Consider the following 19252-nt stretch of genomic DNA (forward strand, 5'->3'; position numbering starts at 1 on the left):
CGGGGTGGAGGAAGGGGGGGGGGGTTTCAACATGGTTCTTTTCTCCCCAACGCTTCAAAAAAGTTTCAATCCTTCCCTTCCCCACCACCCTCTGAGCTGAGGAAGAAGCGTCTTCCAAGAAAACCCACAGCAGGGTGAGTTGCCTTTGGAAAAAAGCGCCTTTGGGACAAACAATACCTCAGCCAAAAGCAGCTGTGGGCCCTTCACAACAGGGCCCCCCAAACCTGGCACATTTAAGATTTGTGGACTTCAACTCCCAGAATTCTCCAGCCTCCATAAGCCTTAAAGTGGCCAAGGCTGCAGACCTCTGACTTAAGATGACCCTTCTGGCCTCTTCCAACTCTATCATTCATGGCTGGCTGAGGGATTCTGGGAGTTGAAGTCCCTAAGTCTTAAAGTGGCCATGGTTGGAGACCTGTTTTACAACCTGCGGCCTTCAGCTCCCAGAATTCCTGAGCCAGCCAGGGATTCTGGGCATTGAAGTCCACCGGTCGTAAAGAGGCGATAGGTCACCCAGCCCTGCACCAAACTGACCGGACAGAACGTATTCCAGAAGACTTACCCACCAGCCTGGCTAATGATGGGGCTCAGCCCATCCATTAAGGAAACACAACTCCACCACAGCCACACACACACCCCTCACACGAGCCTTGTGCAAGTCTATGACACAGCAACCAAGCAAAGCTTGCACATGGAGAGTGCGCAGCTACACCTGGCGGAAGGGAATATTGGCAACCCGGGGTTGAGATGCGGAGCCGTAGGTTCTTGCTGAGCTGGGTGGTTTTCTTGACAACGTTTCAGGGTCCAGCTAAGGATCATCATCAGGGGCAAAAGGCAGGGGGGCTTGCTCTCCAGGGCAGTGTTTCCCAACTTTGGCAACTTGAAGATATTTGGACTTCAACTCCCAGAATTCCCCAGCCAGTGAATGCTGGCTGGGGAATTCTGGGAGTTGAAGTCCAGATATCTTCAAGTTGCCAAGGTTGGGAAACACTGCTCTAGGCCAAGCATATTAGTCGAGCACTGATGGGGTTCCCTAGTTGGGTCACAGGACGCCTGAAAGGAAACCACCAAGCTCAGAGAGCAGCCACAACCCCTGATGAACAAACAAATGCAAACCCAGGGAGATTTGCCGCGCTAAGTTCTGTTCCGAGGAGACCGAAATAGAATCAGTTTCACAAGGCGGCACACTTCACACTTTACAAATGAGAAAAACCTGAAACATCCCAGTCTATCAACAACAGAAGGCGCCTGGCAAAAGCTTGCGCCTTTTAATCGAGGGCAGGAGAGGTGCTACTAGACATTAAAAAAGATATTGGTTCCCTTTTGTCACTGACCACCCACCATTCAGTTCCCTTGCCAAAGAGATTTCCCCAGGAGAAAGAGCAGATCCCATGTCCCCAAAATGCTCCCCCCCCCCCCAAAAAAAACCCTGGTTTTTCCTGCAGACGTTTTTGTTTCTCATCCAAGAAACTTCTTTGGTTCCGACTTAACTTTTCACCAGTTGGAACTGAGGAAGCTTCTTGGGATGAAAAGTGAAATGTCTTCAAAGAAAAACAAACGTCCAGTTGCCTTTTGGTGGTGATGGGAAGCACCTTTCCGGCACCAGAAACAGAATCTCCAGAGCAGATCAAATGCAATTCTCCCCTCAAAGCAACCCACTTTTACAGAACAACAAAATTGGCACAAAACCTTCTAGGAAACGAAAAAGAAGAAGCAAAAATAGATTGGCCAACACCTTCAAAGGCTGGTTGGATGTGTCCAGTTCTGGAGACCTCACCTACACAAAGAGATGGATCAAATTGAGCAGGTCCAAAGATGGGCTACAAGAATGGTGGAAGGTCTTAAGCATAAAACCTATCAGGAAAAACTTCATGAACTCCATTTGTCTTGTCTGGAGGGCAGAAGGAAAAGGGGGGACATGATCGAAACATTTAAATATGTTCAAGGGTTAAATAAGGTTCAGGAGAGAAGTGTTTTAATAGGAAATTGAATACAATTCAATTTTAGTTGGGGGAAAGATTAGAAGTAACGTGAGAAAATATTATTTGACTGTAAGAGTAGTAGATCCTTGGAACAAACTTCCAGCAGACATGGTTGGTGTATCCAGAGTGACTGAATTGAAACCTGCCTGGGATAAACATAGATTCATCCTAAGGTCAAATACAGGAAATAGTACAAGGGCAGACTGGATGGACCAGGAGGTCTTTTTCTGCCGTCCATCTTCTATGTTTCTATGGATGGAAGAGGGGAAGCAGCCCCTGGCAAGTCTTTCATCCTTGTCCAGCAGCTTCTCCATCCAGGAGGAGAGACCAAGCCAAGCGCTCCGTCCATCTGAGAGGAGGACTGTTTGGATGGAGGCTTCAAGAGGGAAAACTAGATTCCAAGCACAGCTCCAAAAATCCAACCTCAAAGGGGGGGGGGATCCCTGGGAAGCCACGCGGAACGCTGGAAAAAAGATTTCACATTTCTCTGACTTGAAAGCAACACGGCCCATTGCACAAATTCCAGCTTGCACAGGCATGTCCGATCACTGGAGTTTGGGACGCTGAATTTTGGTCTGCCCGCCTCCAAGCTGGTAAAGTCAGGGGAGGCCTACAGCACAATGGTCAAGGCAGCGTCCAGTAACTTCAATTTATCACCTTGATTTTGGGAGGGGACGGGGAGGCTACCACTGAAAAAGCAAGACAGACCACAGGTGGAGGGGTGGTGGTGAAGAAACCTAATTGATAGCCACAATTGGGAAACACAATTTTTGTTGCTAAACGAGCAAGGGGTATTAATTTAATTTAATTAATTTATATGCCGCCCAATCCCGTGGGACTTAGGGCATCTTACAACAATAAAACAATAAAAAATACACTGCAACCATAAAATTATATGAGTTGGACCTGGTTTTAATGGTTTCAATGGTTAGATGGTCTAATTCCCTCAACACTGTCAGACTTTCTACTAAATCTGCACTTCTATTCTACTAGTTTTTCTCATCATTCCTTTCACCCATTTCCTCCCATGTTGACTGTATGACTGTAACTTGTTGCTTATATCCTAAGATTTTTATTAATATTGCTTCTTCATTGCTTATTTGACCCCTATGACAATCATTAAGTGTTGTACCACATGATTCTTGACAAATGTATATTTTATTTTATGTACACTGAAAGCATAGGCACCAAGACAAATTCCTTGTGTGTCCAATCACACTTGGCCAATAAAATTCTATTCTATTCTATTCTATTCTAGAGTCTGGTACCTCAACATCGATCATTTAAACATTCATATGTTATTTATTTATCATTATTAATTATACTTATTAATTATATTTATATTCTGCCCGACGCCCAAAGGGCTCTTTTTAAATTTCTAAAACAGTATAAACCGCATTTCCAAATTCTAAAATTTCAATTTCTAAAACAGTATAAAACATTTCATTAGCAAAACCCCATTAAAACACATACAGGTATATTCTCTCAGTTACTCATCCTTCATGGCCGGATGTCACAATCATCGGAATGTATGTTCATACATTCATGTGTTAAAAAGATGGGTGTTCAGACATCACTGGTCTCGGCCATCTAACCACTGAAACTGTTCAAACCAGGTGCAACTCACATAAGGACCCTTGCTCATTTAGCAACAAAAATTCTATTTTAATGTGTTTTTTAAAATCTAGGCGAAATGTTAATGTATACATTGCACTAGTAGGAAGAGGGGGAAGTGGAGGTTTGGAGGAGGAGGAAAACGGTGGGGTCCTTGACGCTCTCTGAGCTTGGTAGTTTTATTTATTTATTTATTTATTATTATTTATTATTTAGATTTGTATGCCGCCCCTCTCCGCAGACTCGGGGCGGCTCACAACAAAATACAACAATTCATGACAAATCTAAATTTTAATTTAAAATATTTTTAAAAAACCATTTACTAAAACAAACATACATACAAACATACCATGCATAAATTGTATATGCCCGGGGGAGATGTCTCAGTTCCCCATGCCTGACGACAAAGGTGGATTTTAAGGAGCTTATGAAAGGCAAGGAGAGTAGGGGCAGTTCTAATCTCTGGGGGGAGTTGGTTCCAGAGAGTCGGGGCCGCCACAGAGAAGGCTCTTCCCCTGGAGCCCGCCAACCGACATTGATTGATGGGACCCGGAGAAGGCCCATTCTGTGGGACCTAATCGGTCGCTGGGATTCGTGCGGCAGAAGGCGGTGTCGGAGTTTTCTTGCAGACATCTCGTGACCCAACTAGGTAATATCATCAGTGTAATATCATCAGTGCCAGTGCGCTCTTTTTACCCTGCTCCCTTCTAGAATGAAATTGTTACCTAGTTAACTAATCCACTGCCTGCAAGAAAACGCCATTGAAACCCCAGCCCAATCCTGAGTTTCTAGCAGCATTTATGGAATGTATATGCTGCCCATGTTGCTATGAATTGAAGAATTTACTTATAACCAAGTAAAAGCAAGAAGATGAAAACATCAACTATTAAAATGATAAATATTGAAATTAAAATCGACTTTTAACAAAGGAGGCAAAGAAAGCAGCCAGATGCACGTGGGTATTCTTGGAAAAATTGATGTCATATTATTATACTCTTTAAAGTTTGCTTTTTCTGTCTTTTTATCGGGTGCAAAAGGCACACTGGAAGCGGCAACACAAAACTGACCAGATCCCTCAAATCCCCACCAGAAAGACTTGGATTCCAGATCCCTAAAGCTCTATGTGCATTTATTTGGGATAAGTTTTTTTTAGTGTTTTTAAAAATACTTGTTATCTTTGCCATGGTTCTAAAACTGGAAGCCACCCAGAGTCCTTGGACTGAGGTGGGGGCGGCTACAGAAATCAAATGAATGGAATAGATGGACAAATCAATCAATCAAATATAATCCTGGTGACTTAGGTTCCCCTGCCGAGAATGCCTGCAAACACAAACCACACAGCGACATCCAGGGAACCCCCCACTTGGCAGTGAAAAGCAAAATGTTGTGCTTTGGGGGGCATCAGGGTAGGGAATGAGGGAAGAAGAGGGAGTCACAGATCCCAACCTCCCCCTCACACCCACCCCTTATACATCCGCAAACACACACACACACAAAGCATACAGTTTATGCATGATATGTTTGCTTTTAATAAGGGGTTTTTAGTGATTTTTAAATTAATAGATTTGTTGTACATTATTTTATTGTTGTTTGTGAGCCGGCCCGAGTCTGTGGATTATCCAGGGTTGACCTATCCAGATTCCTAAGAGGTCAGTAAGGGGCGAGTTCAAGTGCACTAGAGTGCCTTCCGTCCCCTGTCCTATTGCTCTCCTATATCTCCTATACCTTTCTTCTATTCCTATATCTCTTCTACTCTCTCATTAGTATGTTCTATTCCTATAACTTCTATTCTTTCTCAGATATATTTTACTATGAGTATCTCCTCTATAACCTTCATCATGTATTTTACTATGTGTATACCCACTAAAACCCTCATTGTGTATTGGACAAAATCAATAAATAAAAATAAATAAAATAAAATAATAAATAAAATAAACCGCCCCAGTCCTTGGAGAGGGGCAGCATATAAATCCAATCAATCAATCAATTATCATAAATAAATAAATAATAAAAATTAATATAAATAACACTGGCCAATGCAAAAAAATAATCAGCAAAGGTAATATGTCTGTTTTATGGAGTTTGATGTGCTGATTCCAATAACGTGCTTAGTTTTGCTCAGCCAGATAAAGTTTCCGATATAGAAGCATTTTTGTTGTTACATTATTTCTACATTTTCGTATGTGGTAATGACTGTTTTCTTAATGTCGCCAGTATATTGCCTTATAATAACGAAGCTGCTCCGTGGAAACTATACCTGCCACAGAAAAAACTATCTACATTTTTGAAATCAGAACAAAAAAATGATTCAGAAAAGTACAAGGTCAACTGTGATGATTACAAAAATATAGTAATTTGTAGACCTGTCTAATAAATAGATTTAAATAATAAATTGATAATTGATAAATTAATATTAATATATTAATTTCATCATTGGCAATCTTCAGTCTTAAAAGACTCCAGTATCGTGCTCTGGAAAGAGTTTCCTAAATAATAATTAATTTAAATAATAAATGTAAATAATTTAAATACTATATAATAAATAAATATAAATAATAAATGTCATCATTGGCAACCCAGTCTTGAAAGACGGTGGTATCCTGCTCTGGAAAGAGTTTCCTAAATAATAATTAATTTGAGTAATAAATTTAAATAATTTAAATCAATTAATAATCAATAAATTAATAATCAATAAATTAATAAATAATAAATTGATAAATAATAAGGACAGCCGTGGATTCTGCATAGGGGCGAAAGATGCTGCCCAGGGGAAGGGGAGGGGGGTCTTTGTCCCCCCCAAGGCAGAACTGCACCCGAAGGAGAAATGAAAGCACCCCAAAAACGGGGTTCACCACGTCCCCCCAATGAGGGACCCCCGCCCCATTCCCACCCCTCCTTCCGAGTCTCCCCCGCCCCAACACGGGTTATTGAAGGGAGATGTTTAAACCCGCATCTCGCAGAGCCGCGTTCGCACGACACGCTGAACCCGGAGACGGGACGGCATTCGCAATACCTCACACCCACCCACCCACCCACACGAGTCCCCCCCTTCTCCCCGCCCCCCCGCCCAGCAGAGGCCTACCTGGCCGGGCCGTCGTGTGAGGGCCAAGGGCGGCCGCTCCCAAACCCGCGGGCTCCCGTGGGGGCTGTTGGGGACGCCGCGCGGGGCTCCAGTCAGGGGTTCTCCCGCCGCGTCCCACCGAACTCGAGTCGGGCCTCTCGGCGGGCCTCGGCCAGAGCGGAGGCTGTGGCGACGGCGAGCGCGGCCCGGAACTACGCCTCCCGGCAGGCCCCGCGCGCCCAATTAAAAAAACAACAACAGGTGCTCGGCTTCCGCTCTTAGAGACTACACCTCCCGGCAGCCTTTGCGCGGCCCCGCGCATTTCTTTCTCTTCTTTCGGCCCCTCCCCGCCCGCTTCAGAACGCGGCTGTATTGCTGTTGCCAAGGCGACGCCCCGCCCCCGCATTCTAATCCGCGGCGGCGAGGATGGTGAGTTTGCGCGCGCGGGAGGGGGCGCGCTTGCAAGGCGGGGAGGGGGAGGCGCGGCCGGCGGGGGGGGTCATGGCGGTTTAAAACAACAAAAAGCCCGCTGCAGATTGCACTCCCGCTCCCATCATCCCCAGCCAAAGGATTTGATTGCATCTCCACTGGATCGGGCGCAAAAGAGGATCCACCCAGCCCGGATCCTGGAGTTGCACCCGTTGCAAGGTCGCTCCTCTTTTGCACACTCCCCCGTGGGCGCCAGGGACCCCCGATGCACCGTTAAGAGCCACAGCGGGTGGTTGCGCGCACCTTTGCGCCCGATCCAATGAGGATGCGCGCGATCCCAGGGTAGAGCAAGGCCACCCGGGCTTCTCCAAGCGCTGCCCTCTCTGGATAGAGCTGCACTGCGACTCCAAAGACCCGCAGCTGACTTGGGCGATGGCAGCCTTGGGATCCGACCTCCTCCTGCGCTTTTTGGGGGCCCTCCGAAGACCCCTCCCGGCTGCCAAAGGATCGCCCTGAATTCCCGGTGGCAAGCCTTGCTCGGATGATGGGGATGAATTAAGAGCTTCATCAACTCACCCCCCCCCCCAAAAAAAGTTCAAGGCACTTGACCCAAAGTCCCTTGACTGCCTGTCCATCAAGCAGCCCTTTAGGATAAGGGAATAACACGGCCGGAAGGGACCCTGGAGGTCTTCTAGTCCAGCCCCCTGGTCAAACAGGAGACCAACGGTGGTCCAATCTCTTCTTTCAAACCCTACCTTCATGAGTCGGGCTGTTCCACAGATGAAGCTCTCCCAGAGGAAAGATTCCGCCTTCTTTCTGGAATGGATCTCTCTTTGTGAAAAGGTTCCGACCCATTTTGTTCTTGTCTTGCTTTCGCTGCTAGGTGTTAATTCTGGGGCATCCCTGGTGCTCTCTATGGCGGCTTCTTGCAAACCTTTCATTGCCCAATGGGAGAAGGAGGAAGAGGAGGAGGAAGAAGACTTGGGGCCCTTGGTGCTTGGTCATTTCCCTGCAGACGTTTCAGGGCCCATCTAGCTAATGATCACTGCTGAAGGGAGCAATGAGCTTCTCTACAGCTGATACCCAGATAAGCAGGGATTAATAATAATAATAATAATAATAGTTGTAGTAGTAGTAGTAATAATAATAAATTAAATATGTTAAAGGGTTAAATAAGGTTCAGGAGGGAAGTGTTTTTAATAGGAAATTTAATACAATTAAATTTTACTTGGGGGAAAGATTAGAAGTAATGTGAGAAAATATTATTTTACTGAAAGAGTAGTAGATCCTTGGAACAAACTTCCAGCAGACGTGGTTGGTAAATCCACAGGAACTGAATTGAAACATGCCTGGGATTAACATAGATCCATCCTAAGATAAAATACAGAAAATAGTATAAGGGCAGACTAGATGGACCATGAGGTTTTTTTCTGCCGTCAGTCTTCTATGTTAATAATAATAATAATAATAATAATTATTATTATTATTATTATTATTATTATTATTATTTAATTTGTATGCTGCCCCTCTCCGAAGACTCGGGGTGGCTCACAACACAATACACAATGTACAAATCCAATACTAAAAAACAGATTAAAACCCTTATCATAGAAATGAATCCCACAACCCAAGCAAACCAAACATCAATCCTAGGAGCTACGGAGAATATCAACTTCCCATAGGGGTTTTTTAGGAGCGGTCCCGGAGGTATTGTGGTTAGCCCCAGACAAAGCAATAGCAATCGCCCGTAGACTTATCTGTCTTATATACTAAGCGGTTCACAGACTCAGCCTCTTTTGCCCCCCACACTCTGGGTCCTCAACGGACCCACCTCACAAAGACGGAGGGCTGAGTCAACCTGGAGCCGGTGGGGAGATTTGAACTGCTGAACTACAGCTGGCAGTTAGCTCACGTAGCCTGCAGAAAACAGGACCCTAATGAAGCAGAAAATCACCACCCCATCAACACTGACAGGGCAAGTCACCGTATAGAAACAGAGAGCAAATCTCCCACTCCCTCACACTGATGGTGATACCTAGTGGGGTCATCAAACAGCTGCAAGAAAATCACCAAATTCACAGAGCACCAAGGACCCCAGGCTTCCTCTCCTCTCTTCCTCCTCCTCCTCTTCCTCCTTTCCCCTCTTCCTCCTCCTCCTCCTTTCTAGCACTGATGGTGTTCCCTAGTTGGGCCATGAAAGGTCTGCGAGAGAGACCACCCCCCCAGCTGCAAGGACTCCACCGTCCCCCCCTGAGCGGCGCCTCCTGCCTTCCTGGGGGTGCTAATTCTCTTTCTCCCTCTTCCTCCCCCAGGCAAGCTCCGCTCTCTCCTATCCCAGGTGGGTACGTTTCCCCCTCCCTCCTTCTTTCCAGGTTGAATCTCTCCTGGTCAGTTTCCATCCATTGCTCCTCGTCTGGCTCTCTGGCGCCTTTGAAAAACAGCCTGACCCCCTTCCTCCTCTCTGGGGCAGCCCCCCAAGTGTTTGAAGATGCTGTAATGTCCCCCCTGGAGCTCCTCTTTGCTAGACTGACCATGCCCAGTTCCTGCAACCTCTCCTTGCATGGTTTGGTTTCCAGTCCTTTTATCATCCTGGTTGCTCTGTTCTGCACTCTTCTCTTTCCCTTCACTTCTCCCTCCCTTGCTTTCCTCCCCATTTTCCTTCCTTTATTCCATTACTCTTTCCTTCCCTCCTTTCTCTTTATTCTTTCTTTTCCTTCCTTCCTCTCTTTATTCTATCTTTCTTTTCCTTTCTTCCTCCCCTCCCTCCCTCCTTTCTCTTTCTTCTTTTCCTCCCTCCCTTTCTCTTTATTCTTTTTTTCCCTCCCTCCCTCCCCTTCTCTGTCTCCCTCCCCTCCCTCCCCCTCCAGTGTCCCAGAGCTCTAGAGACAGGCCTGCCATCCGGTCCCATCTTTCATGGATCTATCCCAGTGCCCTAAACTGGTGCCAACTGAATCCCACCACTGGTGCTCCTGCCTGTTGGCTCCACACCCCAAACCTCATTTGCACAACAATCAGAGTTTCAGAAGGAGACAGGACCGCGATGTGCCGTGCCTTGATTTCAGCCTTCCGTGGTGATTTGTGGATCATGGCGTATAGAGGTGTCCAGGGCTGCCCAGAGTGCGTGGTCAGAAACACCAAGATGTCCACAGGCAGGTTTCCCGCAGTGCCCACCTTTGATTCCAAGGCCTCGCAGTCGCCCCCCCCCCCCACTTTTGGCCTTCCCTGGGGGGGGCTTCTTTGGTTGCCCCCTCCTTCCCTCCCTCCAGGCAGAGTCCCCTTCCCCAAAGTCAAAGGCGTGGACAGAGCTCTGGGGGTTCTGGAGCAGTTGGCCCAGCCGCCTCCCGGGCTGCTCCGCGTGCGAATCTCTGTCCGTGGGGCCTTGTGTTTCGCCAGCACAGCTGGGAAGACGTGTGAGCACTGGAATTACACCAAGGCCTCCCTCCAGGCGCCCCCCGCTGGACTTCTCCTTCCGGGGCATCAGCTTCATCCAAGGTACAAGCCAAACCACCACCCCCTCCATCCTGGCGCCATTTTTTTATTTCGGGGTTTTGATATTGGATATTACGAGGGTCGCCCAGAAAGTAATGCACCACATTTGTTTTCCTCCAACAATTATTTATTGAACCCAATGAAACTTACACACAAGAAAGAAGGATGTTTCTCCTACCCTCTCTATTTTCCCACGTAATCTCCGTCCCGTTGTATGGCCTTCCTCCAGCGAGACACAAGGACGTCTAGGCCCTGTCGGTGCCACTCCTTGTTGGGGTCACAAGTCCATTTCTGCATCTCTCATGGCCTCCCCCTCTGTGCCTGTTGTGTCTGCTCCTGTTCAGTTTGGGGACTTTTCAGATTCTGATTCAGAAAGTGGTTATGAGTTAGTGGCAGGGCCTGATTTAGAGGCAGAAGAAGTAGGTGACCAACCACAGGACATTTCTACGGGTTCAGATTCAAGTGAAGGAGAAGCAGATACTAGATGGGTAAATCCTCATTTCAGACGCTTGCAGAGGCAAAGAGAGCGAGTGTCAGGGAAGAAATATTAAGGAGAGGAAAGGGTTAATTAATCAAGTAATTAATTTGTCACATCTGGGTGTCAGCGGAAGAGAAGACTTGAGTCGACAATCTGCCGCTAAGAAATATGGAGGTTTTTTCAAGCAGCTCCGAATGTAAGCTATGCCTTGTGGGCTTTTAATTGCAGTTTTTATGACTCTGGGCTAACTTTGACTAGCCGTAAATCTTAGAATGACTTGTGGAATGTTTCAATGATTTTGATATTGCCTTGCATACCGAAGTTTAAGATAAGAGATTAGCGCTGCGTGCTGAGATGATTCAGTGTGGAACAAAGGAAAGAAAAATAAGGATGATGTGGTGTTTTACAAATGTGTGCATTTAGCCACCCTTTATTCCAATTATCAGTGGCCTTAGCCGGAGACCAGAACAATGCCCAGCGACTCACCGTACTTCCGTCAACTGCAGATTCTCCATAAACTCTACACAAACATTTGTGAATGTTCCCAACAGTTTCTTTCTCCGCAGTGAGAAATCCAATGACCACACGCTGCTTGTAACATACGTCACTTACAGGTGACATTTTGAAACACAGCTGCGAAACGCAAAATTTACACACGCACTCCTGACAATTCAAATAATGTACAGTGGTCCCTCTACCTAAGAAGGCCTCTACTTAAGAACTTTTCTAGATAAGAACCGGGTGTTCAAGATATTTTTGCCTCTTCTTAAGAACCATTTTCTACTTAAGAACCCGAGGCTGGGAAAATGTTCCCAGGAAATTTGAGAGCGGCACGAAGGCCCGGCCAGTTTCCTGCCATTCCCCCTGGGTTTCTCTCTCGGGCGCAGTGTACGGGAGGCAGCCTTGTGCCGGGTGTATTGGAGGCGCCTGCTCTGTCTTGCCGCCTCAGAGTCCCTCTTTTTTTTTTTTAAAGCCTTAAAGTTTTGGGGGTTTTTGATTCCCCTCCCCTTCTTCCTCCTTCTCCTCCCACCCAAATTCCAAGCTTTTATTTCTTTCCTAATGGGTTTGCACACATTATTTGCTTTTACATCAATTCCTACGGGAAAAATTGCTTCTACTTAAGAACCTTTCTACTTAAGATCCTGGTCACGGAACGAATTAGGTCCTTAAGTAGAGGGACCACTGTGTATATCTAAAGTTTCGCATTCGTACCATTACTGTAGGCTGAGAAAAAAAATGTGGTGCATTGCTTTCTGGGCGACCCTCGTATTATTTACTACTGTACATTGCCCAGTGTCCACGAGGATTTGGGCGGCTAAAACTCAATTAAGTTAAGTTACTGTAAATTAAATTTTGCAGGGAGGGGGTGGAGGACAGCTCTGGCCCATATGGCCGAGAATCTCCACAGGCTTCTAGCCTAGCAGCTTCCCAACAGTGGGAATTGCACTCTGCACATGCTCCAGAGCTGTGAGTCCTCAGGGGCCAGTCTGTGCCCAGTTGCTCCCGGCACAGCAGACGCCCCCCACTCTGCCCTCTTTGCCACCCCCTCCCCCATCAGACCTGCTGACCGAGGAGCCCCGTCCAGGGCTGAGGCCCATCCGGCGCGTCCAGGGAGGCCACCTGCTGACCCAGGCCGTCCGGCTGAACAACAACACCCTCAACGACCTGACGGACTTCTCAGACATCATGGAGAAGCTGCTGGAGTATCCGCTGGACATCTACTGGATCGACCTCTCCTTCAACGACCTGCCCATCATTGATCCGGTACGTGAAGCCGCCCCCTGGCCCTTTCAGGTCTAGCTACGAGGGCTGTCCGTTATAAGTCAGGTCGCAAGGCCCGTAGCTCTCACGGGGAACGTTCATAGGGGACGTTGGTGTGACTTTTGTGTAGTGGGAACCCCAGCGGAAGAGACCGAGCAGTGCCAGGGGTCAGGAGATCATCGACGGGCCTTGTGTTGGCGGTCAGCGAGGAGCCTCCTCATCCCATCTCCCTCCAAGGGCGAAGTGCGCGCTGTCATGCGCTACCTGAATGCAAAGGGTAGGAACACTGACGCGATGGGTGGCCAAGATTTTTCTGGCCGATTGCTGAGTTTTGAATTTTGGGGCTGAAGGAGAATGGACATGGTGCCACTGCGTTGATTGACGTTTGCTCTCTGGAGTCTGGTGATATTAAGCCCAAGTTTCATCTGCCGTCCCTCTACAGTTGAGAAAAGCCCCCCCCCTTCAACCTTGAAAGGATCCAGGAATCCTCGGGTGGCACCGATTCTGTCGGTTTTGTGCACTTCAGGAAGCATCTTGGGGCCCCGTCACAGCACCGTCCCTGCCCTTCGCATTCAGTTGGCATATCGCAGTGGGCACGTCGCACTTGGCGGGAAACACAAAGAGGACGGTCACCTCTAGCCTTCCCCACAACGCCAGTTGATGATCTGGTAACCTTAATGGCAGCCCTGGCACCCACATAACAACAGCTGGAAGGGATCTGCGGCCCCACCAAACAGACCACGGAAGGCCACGGCTGTTTCAGGCCCACTAAATAGGAGCTCTGTCCAAAAAGTCAGGTTGCAAGGCCCGTAGCTCTTGCGGGGAATGTTCGCGGGGGAAGTTGGTGTGAGTATCGTGTAGTGGGAAGCCAGCGGAAGAGACCGAGCACTGCCAGGGGTCAGTAGATCATCGACGGGCATTGTGTTGGAGGTTGGAGAGGAGCCTCCTCATCCCATCTCCCTCCAAGGCTGAAGTGGGCGCTGTATTACGTTACCTGGATGCGAAAGACAGGAATGCTGATGTGATGGGGGCCCAAGATGCTTAAATACTCCTTCCCAAATATGCCCATGTCACACCAACACTCCGCAGTCTGCATTGGTTGCCAATCAGTTTCCGGTCACAATTCAAAGTGTTGGTTATGACCTATAAAGCCCTTCATGGCATTGGACCAGATTATCTCCGAGACCGCCTTCTGCAGCACAAATCCCAGCAACAGGTTAGGTCCACAGAGTTGGCCTTCTCCGGGTCCCGTCGACTACGCAATGTCATTTGGTGGGACCCAGGGGAAGAGCCTTCTCTGTGGCGGCCCCGGCCCTCTGGAACCAACTCCCCCCAGAGATCAGAATTGCCCCCACCCTCCTTGCCTTTCGTAAACTTCTCAAAACCCACCTCTGCCATCAGGCATGGGGGAATTGAAATATCTTCCCCAGGCCTATATAATTTATGTATGGTGTGTTGTGTGAATGTTTTTTAAATTATGGGTTTTTAACTTCGTATTATTAGATTTGTATTGTACATTGTTTCTATCACTGCTGTGAGCCGCCCCGAGTCTACGGAAAGGGGCGGCATACAAATTTAATAAATAAATAAATAAATCGAAGCGCACAAAATCGGCAGAGTCAGGGCCGCCCGAGAATTTCTTGACCATTTCGAGATTGAAGGGGAGGCTTTTCTCAACTGTAGTGACAGGAGATGAAACTTGGGCTTAATATCTCCCTACTCCAGGGAGCAAATGTCAATCAATGCAGTGGCGCCATGTCCATTCTCCTTCGGCCAAAAATTGCAACACTCAGCAATTGGTGAGAAAAATCTTGGGCCCCCATTGCAGCAGTGTTATACACATAAATATACACACACAGGTCAGTCCTGGTGTATTTTGAGTCTTTCCCCATGTACGATTGATAGAATCCTGGCGACGTTTTGACCAGGTCCTACTCATCACCTTTAGGCTGGCGCTTTCGGCTTCGTGCTAGGGCAAACAAAGTTTGTATCTGTTGTGTGCTCGTGTGTTGTTGTGGCTGAAGCTGAAGTCGTCATTGACAGGAATGACGTTGTAGATGATTTTATGGGCTGTGTTTAGGTCATGTTGAAGACAATGTATTTCTAAGCTTTCTAAACCTGGGATTGTGAGTCTAGTTGCGTGGGGGATTCTGTTGTGAGTGGAGGAGTGGAGGGCTCTTCTGGTAAAGCATCTCTGGACATTTTCTAGAGTGTTTTTGTCCGAAATGCGGTGTGGGTTCCAGAGAGATGAGCTGTATTCAAGGATTGGTCTGGCGAACGTTTTGTATGCTCTGGTAGTGTGAAATGACCAGAGTAGACGCTACATAGGATTAGGAACAACTCTCGAAGCCTTTTTGGTGATGTTGTTGCAATGGGCAACTTTGGCTCTCAGGTCATCTGATAGGAGAATTCCAAGGTCTTTAGTGGAGTGAAAATTGTCTGTAAGGTCTTGTTTGTTCAGCTTGTATCTGGGGTTCTGATTCTTTTTGCATTTGTTGGTTGAGATTTGTTGCTATCACTTCTTGTCTAGTAAAAGGACTCATCTCTATCAAATGGAGTTGGGGGGTTTCTTTCCTGGACTTTGAATGATGGAAGCATACCTGACAGTCGCTGGGTTCACCCACAAAACTCAGGCATCAACCCACCCCAGAGGAGATGGTTGAGGGGAGGGGCAGAGAGAGACCGGATGCCCAGTATTTATGACCGTCATAAATACCACCCTTAATAGCCAGGGGCAGGGATGGGATGGGCAAGCTGACCTGAAAGGTGTAAACCAGAGCCCTTCGCAGAAAAACCCAAGAAGGAAAAACAACAATAAAAAGAAAACTAGAGAGAAAACAATGGCTGTCAGCCTGCCTTCCATTGAGGACCTATATTCTGCACGTGTCAAAGAGGGCTCTGAAAATATTGACTGACCCTTCGCATCCTGGACACAAACTGTTTCAACTCCTCCCCTCAAAATGGCACTATAGAGCCCTGCACACTAAGACAACTAGAGACAAGGATAGTTTTTTCCCAAATGCCATCACTGTGCTCAACTAATAATTGAACACTGTCAAACTATTTACCAAGTCAGCACTATTATTTCTACTAGTTTTTTCTCATCCTTCCTATCCCCCATTTCCTCCCACTTAGGACTGTGTGACTGTCAATTGTTGCTTGTGTCCTTAAGATTTTTATTAATATTGTTTCCTCATTGCTTATTTAACCCACCACCACCACCCCCGTGAAAATCATGAAGTGTTGTACCCCATGATTCTTGACCAATGTCTCTTTTTCTTTTATGTCCCCTGAGAGCATCTGCACCAAAGACAAATCCCTTGTGTGTCCAATCACACTGGGCCAATAAAGAATTCTATTCCATTCTAAAAAAAACCCCAAAACCTTATTATTGGTCTTGCTTCTTCCCAGGTGCTGACCACCTACTACAACCTCCGGAATCTGAACCTTCACGGCAACAGCATCCAGAATCTCTCGGAAGTGGACAAGCTGGCTGTGTTGCCTCACCTGCGCAGCCTCACCCTGCACGGAAACCCCATTGAAGAGGAGAAGGGCTACAGGTAGACTGTATGTGGTTATGATTTGTGGACTTCAACTCCCAGAATTCCCCCAGCCAGCCAGTCATGATAGAGTTGGAAGAGGCCAGGAGGGTCATCTAAGTCAGGGGTCTCCAACCTTGGCCCCTTTAAGACTTGTGGACTTCAACTCCCAGAATTCCCCAGCCAGTCATGATAGAGTTGGAAGAGGCCAGGAGGGTCATCTAAGTCAGTGATTTTCAACCTTTTTTGAGCCGCGGCACATTTTTTACATTTACGAAACCCTGGGGCACATTGAGCGGGGTGGGGTGGGGCTAAAAAAAGTTTGGACAAAAAAAATCTCTCTCTCTTCCTCCCTTTTACTCTATTTCTCTCTCCCTCTTTCTCTCCCTTCCTTCCTCTTTCTTTTTCTCTCCCCATCCCTCTTTCTTTCTCTTCCTTCCTTCCTCTTTTTTGCTCTCTTTCTCTCTCTCCCTACCTTTTTCTGTCTTTCTCTCTCCTTCCCTCCCTCTTTCTCTCTCTTGCTTTCTTTCTTTCTCTCTCTTTCTTGCTTTCTTTCTCTTGTTCTCTTTCTCTCACTCTTGCTTTCTCTCTCTCTCTCTTGTTCTCTTTCTCTCTTTTGCTTTCTTTCTCTCTCTCTTGCTTTCTTTCTCTCTCTGAGCTTCGCGGCACACCTGACCATGTCTCACGGCACACTAGTGTGCCTTGGCACACTGGTTGAAAAACACTGATCTAAGTCAGGGGTCTCCAACTTGGCTGCTTTGAGACTTGTGGACTTCAACTCGCAGAGTTCTGCAGTTGGTCATGAATGATAGAGTTGGGAGAGGCCAGAGGGGTCATCTAAGTCAGTGATCTCCAAACTTGGCAGGTTTAAGACTTGTGGTATTATGTGGCCTCCCCTAGAGAAGGAACAGTGGCCCTCCCCGTCTTTCTGCCCTGGGAGAGGGGGGAGGAGAGGGGGGGTAGCAAGACCACTGACCCATCTTTCTCCCCCCCTCGTCCTTCCTTCTCCTAGGAGCTACGTCCTGTCCACCTTGCCCCAGCTGAAGTCCTTTGATTTCAGCGCCGTCACCAAACTGGACCGCAGCACCGCAGCCGTCTGGAGGCGCATGAACATCAAGCCCAAGGTCGTGCGGAAGAAACGGGAACGCTACTGATGGGGAACCACCTTCCTGGGGAATAAAGCTTTCGACTGGCTGCACCTGGTGGATTGCGGAGGGGGGGGGACGGGCGCACGAGAGTCAGGGGGGGGGGGGCGTATATGTGTGTGTGTGTGGCTGCTTCTTCCAGAATACAGGTGGGCAGGCGGTCCGAGGGTCTCTCCCACCTGTCCTCTCGACACCCTGAGCTATCACCACACAGCTTCTTCCCATGATGGAAGATCCTACGGCAGTGATGGCGAACCTTTTCCCCCTCGGGTGCTGAAAGAGCATGCGCGCGCACTATTGCCCATGCGTGAGTGCCCACACTCATAATTCAATGCCTGGGGAGGGTGAAAACAGCTTCCCCCACCCCCCGGAGGCCCCCTGGAGGTCGGAAGTGGCCTGTTTCCCAACTCTTGGTGGGTTCAGTAAGCTTGTTTCACCTTCCTCAGGCTCCAAGGGCTTCCCTAGATCCGGGATAGGGTAAAAACGCCCTCCCCGACCCCCTGGAGGCTCTCTGGAAGTCAAAAACGCCCTCCCAGAGCCTCTATGCAAGCCAAAAATCAGCTGGCCGGCACACACCTGCACAATGGAGCTGAGCGAGGGCAATTTGGCTCCATGTGCCACCTGTGGCTCCAGTGCCATAGATTCGCCCTCACTGCCCTACGTCCTTTGGCCAATCAGATGCCCCCAGAGGGAGGATTCTGTGCAAGAGGAAACGTTCTCCCTTCCAAAGGGTCCAAGTGGCCAATGAGGAGTGGGAAAAAGGTTTCATAGGCTGCAAAGTAGGCAGAGTTGGAAGGGACCCTTGAGGTCATCTAGCCCCCTCCCCTGAGCGACAGTGTCTCTCTCATTTCGGGTGAATAGTTGTTGAACCTCTTCCTTACAAAGCCTCCAGCAACAGGGGCAGCCACCATTTCCAGAGGGGGGGGTCCCACTGGTTGGATTGCTCTCTTAGGAAGTTTCCCCTTAAGCTGTATTTTAGGTATTAAGATAAGTTGCTCCCCCCCCCCCCAGGATTGTAACCGGTCAAAGATAAAGCAGGCGAAGAAAAGCAAGGCCAGTGGGAGAAAATATTTGTGGGGCCCTTGCTGCTCTTTGGGTTTCTTGCAGGCGTCTCATGGCCCAACTAGGGAACGTCATCAGTTTTTGGAAGGAGTGGGGTTTGTGGAATGGTGGAGGACAGTAAGGTCTCGTCTGCTGGTTTTCTTGCGGACTTTTCTGACCCAGCTAGAGAACATCTGATTGGGGGGACAATAGGCTGGCTCTGTTTTTAAAAAGTGCTATTGCTAACATATTGTAAGCCGCCCTGAGTCTAAAGAGAAGGGCAGCATAAAAATCGAATGAATGAATGAATAACTAAATAAATCTTCAGTGCTAAAGAGAGAATAAGGGCTGATAACTGCCCAAAGACCAGAAGGAGTTGGGTGGCCTATAAATTAATTTAAATTAAATTAAAAAGCTAGAAACTAATGCTGCTGTGTCCTCTGGGCCCAGGGCTGCAGAATGTGAAAACAAACTGCAAGAAACTTCTAACGCTACCACAATGGTGTGTCTGTAAGCCCCCTTTGTCCCATTAGGGGGGTCCAGCTCCACTTGAGGGGGGCATGGGGTCAGGCTGGATGGCCTCAAGGCACCCTTCGGTGAAGGTCGATTCGGCCCCGTCTCCCACTTAGGAGTTAGAAGGGACCTTCGAGGCCTTATAGTCCAGCACCCTAGTCCACTTACTTCAGCCCTGCCTGCCATGGGGCCCAGGCAGA

The 19252-nt window shown here is 47.9% G+C and overlaps 2 protein-coding genes across 15 annotated transcripts in view; one reads left to right on the top strand and one right to left on the bottom strand.

Annotated features, from left to right (window-relative positions):
- The window catches only part of NUMA1 (nuclear mitotic apparatus protein 1), a 62555-nt gene extending 55670 nt beyond the window's left edge, over positions 1 to 6885 (bottom strand). For 10 of the 14 annotated variants that reach the window (XM_070749380.1, XM_070749387.1, XM_070749379.1 and 7 more), the window contains exon 1: positions 6679 to 6884. The gene's annotated coding sequence lies outside the window, so the exon portion shown is untranslated. Of the gene's footprint in view, positions 1 to 6678 lie in introns of all 14 variants that reach the window. The other 4 variants (XM_070749378.1, XM_070749383.1, XM_070749374.1 and 1 more) reach the window with 1 other exon arrangement.
- An 828-nt stretch (positions 6886 to 7713) lies between these two features.
- Positions 7714 to 17547, top strand: LRRC51 (leucine rich repeat containing 51). The gene is given in 7 exon segments (XM_070749395.1): positions 7714 to 7929; positions 9399 to 9424; positions 10480 to 10534; positions 10536 to 10578; positions 12612 to 12817; positions 16226 to 16374; positions 17366 to 17547. Coding segments are annotated over 7 exon segments (705 nt in total). The 5' UTR covers positions 7714 to 7845; the 3' UTR covers positions 17508 to 17547.
- The last annotated feature ends 1705 nt before the right edge of the window (positions 17548 to 19252 follow it).

Source organism: Erythrolamprus reginae, chromosome 4 (genome assembly GCF_031021105.1).
Source record: "Erythrolamprus reginae isolate rEryReg1 chromosome 4, rEryReg1.hap1, whole genome shotgun sequence".
Classification (NCBI taxonomy): Eukaryota; Metazoa; Chordata; class Lepidosauria; order Squamata; family Dipsadidae; genus Erythrolamprus; species Erythrolamprus reginae.